The sequence below is a fragment of the Pygoscelis adeliae genome, unplaced genomic scaffold (assembly GCF_000699105.1).
Source record: "Pygoscelis adeliae isolate BGI_AS28 unplaced genomic scaffold, ASM69910v1 Scaffold145, whole genome shotgun sequence".
Classification (NCBI taxonomy): Eukaryota; Metazoa; Chordata; class Aves; order Sphenisciformes; family Spheniscidae; genus Pygoscelis; species Pygoscelis adeliae.
Genome location: NW_008824866.1, coordinates 1 through 8,432, shown reverse-complemented (window position 1 = coordinate 8,432; position 8,432 = coordinate 1). Strand labels below are relative to the sequence as shown.

Sequence of the window (8,432 nt, the reverse complement as noted above, 5' to 3'; positions counted from 1 at the left end):
GGGGGGGTGTACCATTATATACAATAGCACACAATATGTTCCTAAGAATGTAGTCTTTAGATTTTTCTCATAACCTAATTGAAAGAAGTGCAGACAGTGAGAATTTACATAGATCATTTTTTTGCCAGCATCCTCTACAGTTTTCCAGCTGGGAATGCTGAAAACACAGGAAGATAAAATTAGACTGGCTATGTTGGCAAGAAAGAATTATGATGCTGGTTGGAAGGGAGTTCTAGGGCATGCTGTCAAGGAAATGTTTTTTTTAAAGTATGTTTTTGTGCTCTGTAGCTGTGTACTTCATTAGAAAGAAATTACGATATTTGCCTTGTTGCTATCCCTTGCTTGAAGATGCATGAAAAGAACAGAATTGCCATGGTTAAGTATGGATGTAGGAAGAAAAACTATGTATGCTTTTAAAGAATAATGCTAAAGATTAGCTTTACTAAACTAACCTTAACTAACTCTTAACTAAGAGCTAACCTCTTCCACTGGAAAATTCTGAAATATCATCACTATGAAAATCAGTACTATTCTCCTTTCATTTCTTCTTTCACCCCACATTTTCCCAAACTCTCGTCTGTTTCTGAACGTGAAATAAATAGCTTCTCTCTTCTACTGCTTATTTTCTTCAAGAACGACAGATATTAGAAACAATAATAAGGAGTAAGAGTTGAATATGACCCATGTTACTGGTGTGCTAGGTCAGAAAAGTGTTATATATTGTGGAGATATGCCCCCATAAGACCTCCTTCATCATTTATTGATTAAGAGAGATTTTTAATCCAATAAGGTTTGCATGTTTCAAGTTGTGATCACTGCAGTAAAAGTAGAAAAACAATGACCTCAGTTTCTCTTCTAGTCGATCATCTGCTGTTCATCCCTTGTACCTAGTGATAGCTACCAAAACTATCCTCCCCCCAAAAAACACGTAACTGTGACTTTACATAGAGAGTTTTAAAAAAAGCATATCTGTTCTTTATTTGTGCAGTCCAAAACCAAACTTGCACAGTGAACTGCGGTACACAAACAGTATGAAATAATCAAAATAATGATTTTTCTCCTGAGGGATTTACATACACACATGCATGAATGCACCCACACAAATGTATAACATTTTAGTTTCATGGTTTTTGCAGCAGCACCAGATTAACATGTCTTTTTGTGGTGGACTTGAAGGCAGCAGTCTATCCTAGGCAATGAGCAACGCTGCTTTCCCTCGGAGTTTGATTTGTTAATATATCAGGTGGTGTTTCAAGCTCTGGCCAACAGCTCACACTTACTTAGTGATGAAGTAAAGACAACTAAATATATAAAAGCAATATATAACAAATAGAAACAAGAGATACTGCGTAGCAGAACACTATAAATAAAAATTGTAAATTGCAAAAAACTGAGAAGTAGTAGTAAAGACAGGGAAAATCCACATCTGACTGGTTTGAGGACAATAGGAACTTTTTTTAAAATGTACTAGGGGCAAAATATCAGGAATCACTAGAAAGGACATGATAAATTCATTGATAATGAAAAAGAAAAGGCAGTATACTGAATGAACGTATGTCCTGCATTTGTAGAAGTGATATATTCTTGTCACATGAGCATGACTCTCTACTTTGAAGTCTGTTGTAACATATGGTCTATAACATCCTCCTTGCTTACTATTAAACAGTTTCAAATCAGTCAGACTAACTTGTACTCAGAGATCTTAGTCTTCTGAGGCTAATTTTTAACACACCTTGGAAGAGCAGGTTTTAGACAGCTGAAGTTATATCTAGTAAAATGAAAAGTGTAATGTTCAAATAAAATTAAGACAGGTAGTTTTATTGCTCTCCCTCAGAGAACGTAAAGGAAAAAGTCTATTACAGGATTCAGTTAATAAAGAATTACATATTTGTTGCACGATAATAAATACAGTTTTATGGAAAATTAGTCTTGTTAAACACATCTGATTTCCATTCTTCATTATGGTTGCAATTCTTCGTTGATAAAATGTTTGCAAAGATTTGATATGCTTTGACTTTTGTAGTGAGTTTGACATTGTGTCTCATGGTATTCTAATTTAAATACATCCCCATACGGTATCTGTGGAAATGTTAAATGAATTAAAAATGGCTAACTAGAAGTCTAAAAAAAAAAAAATTGTCAGTTGGGAATAATAAGTGAAATTGGTATTTAATAGTCTGAAAGTAAATATAAAACTATTGCTGCTAGTATCAATGTACGTTGCAAAGAATTTCCTGAGGAAAATAATGTTAAGAACTCTATGGGCCATGCATCTGGATCACTGTGCTTACATCGCTGCTTGTAGAAAATATACTAAATCTTCTAAAGCTAAAGTTATATATCAAGAAAAAAAAATTATGCAGACTATATCTTCAGGACTGGAGAGACTATCCTGGGAAACAGTGGCTGAAAACAGCTTAAGGGTCACGGTGGACTTAGTGAAAAGAAATAAGGGAGGTAGCTGTACTTCTGCATATGGCAGATGGTTGAATATCATGTCCAATTTGCTTTCTATTATAAAAATGGGTATTGATAAAAGTGGGGAGGGTGCTGAAAAGCACCACAAATGTTAAGCAAGTGCTGGAGAAGAAGGAAGGATTAAAAGAGCACCATGTGTTTAGCTCAGCAAAAAGACAACTGAGATGAGTGGGTAAAACCAAGTGAGATTGCGAACAACATTATTACACTTGGGTCTGTAAGTTTTTCCTAGATTGTACTTATATTCTGTAGTGTAGACTTTTTTCCCCCTCAAATTTTTAAATATTTATGACTGTGATCATGTTTACTACATTATTCCCATATTTTGAAAAGCTAATGGGAGAATTCATGGGTTAATGAATGGAGATAGGAATTCATCATCCTAAGTCATGACTCAGATTACCACTCATTAGAAACCAGCTGAAAATATTAATGCCTGTAATTCTTTCTGGTTTATGATTGACTTAATTTCTTGACCTACAGGAAGCTGTACACAAAAGAGCCACGCTTTTTTCCAAGAGCCTTGGAAAAAAATCCTAAAACGCTTACATAATAGAGACTGTGATAAGTAGTCCTGTGTTTATTTTGCTTTGATAAGTGTCAGAGGCAAATGAAAGTTCTTAGTCTAAGATATATTTTATTAAGAACCTCTTCTCAGAATAAGGCATTTGCCACCTAATTAAGTTGCAGTTACAATCTGAAGTATATTTAATACCTTCACTCCTTTTTCTTATGTGAGTATCAGGAAAAAAAAATCCAACATGTTAAGTGTACAGTGGTAGGAATTCTAATACTTAGTACAATGCCTTACTCAATTTTTGATCTAAAAGTTGAAAAATATGGTTTCTGATTTCATCACAAACAGGATTTTGTTGTCAGCTTAACTTTTCTACCTTAGTTCTGGCAACCAAACCATCTGTATATGGTTTTGCTCTGCTTTGGGGACTAAAGGTTTTGACTTTGCTTTTAAGTAGATGAGGTTCTTTTAAGTAAATATCTTGTGTTCTGATTTAGTTGTGTGTGGGAACTTCTGTTACCACTGTGCTGATAGATAGTGTGGTGTTCCCTACAATTGTTTCAAAATACCATATTAACATTTCTGTGATTTCTTATATCTGTTTAAAATATACATATGAGAATATATATATAGCTGCAAAGCATGGTGTCCTATTCACCAAGACATTGATGGGTCTGGACAAGATATTCTTTAAGCTTATAGTTTTCTCTGGTTCTTTCCACACCAAGCATTTCACTCTTCAGTAAAATATTTAAACTCTGTTCTGCTACTATCATTTTGTTTTCAGAACTCATATATGAGCGACTTGCAGAATTTTCTTGGATGTGGGAGCAAGTGTGATGTCGTTCTGTCCTTTTTATGTATCACGCTGGTGTTGAAGTGAACCATTTCACTTCAGATGATGAACTCTCTGAGCTTGCATCACATGTTCTCAGGAGCTTCCTAGTTACTATGGAGCCTTCTGAGCAGAACCTTATCCAAATGCTTTGTGTATGTCTGTGTTTGCTGAGGAGATGCAGTAGACTCAGTCTTTTCCTGTAAGGAAATTTCACAGACTGTTTACTACAAGAAATGTGGTGCTATTTTTTTCTGGGCAGAACTTTGGTTTTCAATCTAGTATGACTGCTGCTTTTAAAACTAAGAACTTGTACATGTGGCTGAAATTCGAATATGATGGACATGAAGTGGAAAGCAGAGATTTTTCTTCTTGGAGTAATTTTGTTATTGATGTGGAATTTACTGTCCAGCACTACATCGTGTTCTTTGTATATGTGTCAGATTTCAGATTCTCTTGTTTCAGTCCTTGTGTTTGAACTTTTCATGCGTGTTGCAACCCATACCAAATGCTACTAAGATGGTTTCATTGTAATGTCCTGCAGTGTTTTACATCTAAAGGACCTAGGTCCATATTAAAAAGGGTGCATGATTCAGTGCACTTTACGTGCTGGTATTTCAGCAGATAATTATTGGAGAAACAGATCACAAAGAAGTCTGTGGGATCAAAATCATTTTGGACAAGAAAAAATTGAAATAAAAAAGCATCAGAGAAAATGAGAAGTCACAGACCAGGATTTAGTTGTGTGATAAAACTCTGTGGGGAAATTAAAACAATTAAATAGTTGTGTCTTTTATGTTGCATTAGTTGTTGCTCCTGAGCAGAACTGAATCCTTAGCAGACATTCTTATTTAGATTTTTTTAAGAAATATTTTTCAGTGTTTCTGATATGTGCATTTGACTTTTAATCAAACACATATTTTCTCTTCTCCTAACTACAGCTAATCCGGCAATTAAAGAAGACACTTTGGTTCTCAAGATTGGATCTGCCTGTATGGCTCCTCAGGCTGACAACCCTCTTAGTAGAGCTGTGCTTAGAAAAGACATTTATCAGTAAGTGTTGGGGGAGGAGTTTGGGTTTTCATATATGGTCTCAGAAAAATTCATTTTGGAAGAAGTTAATTGATCAATAAAACAGGTACGTGCAGCCTGTAAAAATACTTTTCACATACAATCTTTTGATATTCAAAACCAGGTTTTTCTGATTTTCTTCACTTGTGGGCTTTCAAATCCATTTAGACAAATCAAGTTCTTCTGTGAAGTGCTGATGAATAACAGAATTTAAATGTCAAGTCATTACGACGCTTAAGCTCACAGATGAGAACATTTTAAGAGGCTTTCTTTTATTCAGCCGCTACTAAGTTCACCTAAGAGAAAAGGAAATTTTTTGTGACTACCGATGTGCTCAGTAGCCATATAGTGTGAAGGAGATAGACCTTAATAATATAAATGGTAAACATAAATTCAAACTGTAGGATTCTTGATGTCATGTAGATCAAAGCTGAACGGAACGCAAACTTCTAAGGAGCTCTTTCCCAGTAAACACATTTTCTGTGAAAATGTCATGCTCTGGATTGTGTCACTAAGTAAGTGCAAACCACACTAATCATATATAGGCAGCAAAACTGGTGAACATATGTAATCAACATGATAAAAGTAATATATGATCCTTAGTAGAGTTGGCACTGTTGCCAGACATGAAAGTATGGTTGCAAATAATACCAAGTGAGAAAAGTCACAGAAATACAGATGAACAAGTGTCTTATACTTCCCGTTGGTCTGTTTTTCAGATGTGGCAATATTTTTAACTACTTCATAATGCTCTTCAATAGAAATTACAAACATCAAAATCTTTTCCCAGCAGTAAAACATTTACTGCCTAGAAAATGACAGCAAGTTTTACTTTTTGTCAAGACTAGGATTTTTAGGAGACCGTGAAATATCTCCAATTTCTCTTCTGATCACTTAGAAGTTGTAAGAGAGTCTTTTTCTTTGTATTTCCATGTGGAAATATTTAAATCAGTGTTTCTGCTTGTATGTTTAGCTAGTAGTTTATCCTTTTTTTTTCTTTTTTATTTTTTTAATGAGCATTGTATCTATTGTATTATGGCGCTTTCATGGAAGAAATCTTGTAGCCTGGCACCAGCAACAGCTTTGGGTGGCAGGGCCTGATCCAACTCTCAATGTGCCCACAGATAAAAGAGATCTCCCTGACATTTGTATAGGCTCTTCCTGCTTCTGCCCTCTCTGTCCAAGGAGACTCCCATCTGATACCTGCTTTGAGAGTTACCAAACCAAATGTAGGTTCCACTCTTCTTCTCACAGCAACCAAAAATTTATCAGAAAAATCCCCTATTGTAAAGCGGAATCTGCAAGTTTCAGCTTCCATAAGGTCGTTTCTGTCACCTAGGGGAACTGTGCAATGTTCCTTGTATGCACGTAACAAATCAGTAAGTAAGCAACAGGAGGGATGCGATTTACATCTAAAATCAATGAAGCTATACCAGTTTACATTTTTGAGTCTGATGTCTTTGCATCTGTGGCTTTACCTGAAATGCAGAAATTCCATGCTTTTCAAACCAGAAGTCACTCAATTGCTTAATGGTCCTGATGCCCATTTGCATTATGGGTCTCTGGGTCTTATATACATAAATGTTCCAGATTAGATTTGTGCAGTGTATATTTGGTTTTCATAGTTTTATACATTTACGGTATGCTCCCGTCCTCCTTTAGAAATCAAGACACCAAATGGGTAAGGTAGAAATAAGCACTGGGCCACAGACATCTCTCATCTGACTGCTACTGGCTTCTTTGTGACCAGTCTCACAACATCATGCTTCCTCTGTCTTTTTCTGAGAAATGTCTGCCATTTTCAGTAATTTCTTCTAACTGTTTCAGTGACCATTCTTCTAATTTCTCAGCAGCTGTCAAATGACTCAGTCTTATCTTTGTTCCTTTAATCATCCAATTATACTAGCTTTAGTGTTTTTAAAATACGTCGGGGCAGAGTGTCAAGTTACTTTGCAGAGTTTTATGAGACAATATTGAAGTTTTAGTGGGTGGTCTTTGGTTTTGGGAAGAGGGTTACTATTTTGATCTGTTTAAGCAAGCGTAACACTTTTGAGCAATATAAATTAATATTTTTTAATTCAAAATATTAAGATTCCAGTGGAGTCAACGTAAATGTGTTTTCTAATTACGTATTCTTTGATCCCGAACATAATGTAGTTACAGAAGTAAGATAGCTGTTCATTTTCTTATGTGGCAGTCACTGCTGTTGGACCAGTGGAGTTGTGAGTGGAGTTGATTTCACCATTTGTCAGTTTTTCTTTGGAAAATAAGATAATAGAAAGGTGTTTGCATTGTTAGGGCAGGGGACACAGTCTGTATTCAAGGAAAAAAGACAAAACAGTGGGATATTTTTAACACATAGGCCTGATGTTAGTATTTGTTTCTGGTAATATGAGATTTCTTAACTTACACAGTATTTGCCCTTTTTTACCTGCCCATGTGGTACTAGATAGCAAAAATGTGTAACTGGAGCTAATACAGAATGCTTAAAAAACAAGTAGTAAAATGGGCAAACCCACACAATGTGTAACTCATGTATTTTGGTGAAAGATTTCTTAGGAAGTATCAACAGGGGTACAAGTAGTACCATATCCAGCTTAAGAGACTAAAAAAAATCATAGCAGCCTGTTGATTACTGAAGAATTAGCTGCTACAGCATTCTAATAATCCCAACATGTCATCTTCTGTCTTTTTCCAACCTCTCTTCTCTAATTTGCTGTTGCTGCTGCTTTTAATAGAATAAAAGAAAATAAATCATTGTCTGAACCACTGTCTTTACAGTGTTTCTGGAGTGGGGATACAAACTTAATTTGCGGTGTCACTTTGGTTTAAACAGTCTTCTGTTTAGGTCTGAACTACAACCACATGCAATTAATGTCACTTATGTAGTGTTTCATGAGAAAGAAGAAATTTTGCTTCTCATTTAGAAACTGTTCTTTTAGAAAAGGCAGAGAAACTTTTTCATGGCTAAAGGCTGAATAGAATTTCCAAATATCTTTTGAATTTGTCCCATAAATTCATACATGAAAAACTGAATGTGCTCATATATCATTAACAGAATGCCAATGTGTGAAAGGTAAATCTGGTATGGCTGCAAGTCATGCTAAATAAACTGGGCCACTTCTGGCCTGTAAGCTGAAGTGACTCCATCTGTGTCTTAGGAAAAATAGCTTACTTGGTTAACTTGGAGAGAGAACTAAATTGAAAATGGAATGTGGAAAAATAATGTGCCCCAAAAGTTTGGGCACAAATATTTTTTCAGGTGATAATTGGAAGTTGGAAAAAAATGTATTGAGATAGTAACTTCAGTTTTCTTATACCATATAAAAATTAGTCTAAAAATAACTATTTCCTCCAGTAGCAAATGGACTAATTTAGTTTAGACTATTAATACACATAGTAATCAAAGATGCATGTAGCATAACAGTAAATACAGAGCTCCTGAAAGAAGTACAGTGACACATTTTTAGGTGGTCACAGTCAGAGACAATTTCTCCTTTTCGATTCCACACACACACCCCCCCCCCCAAA

The 8,432-nt window shown here is 35.3% G+C and overlaps 1 protein-coding gene across 1 annotated transcript in view; it reads left to right on the top strand.

Annotated features, from left to right (window-relative positions):
• The window catches only part of LOC103917280 (vacuolar protein sorting-associated protein 13B-like), a 297,344-nt gene extending 292,457 nt beyond the window's left edge, over positions 1-4,887 (top strand). Inside the window, exon 29 of the mRNA XM_009324398.1 lies at positions 4,772-4,887. Within this exon, the coding sequence (XP_009322673.1) occupies positions 4,772-4,887 (116 nt within the window). The remainder of the gene's footprint in view (positions 1-4,771) is intronic.
• Positions 4,888-8,432: the final 3,545 nt, after the last annotated feature.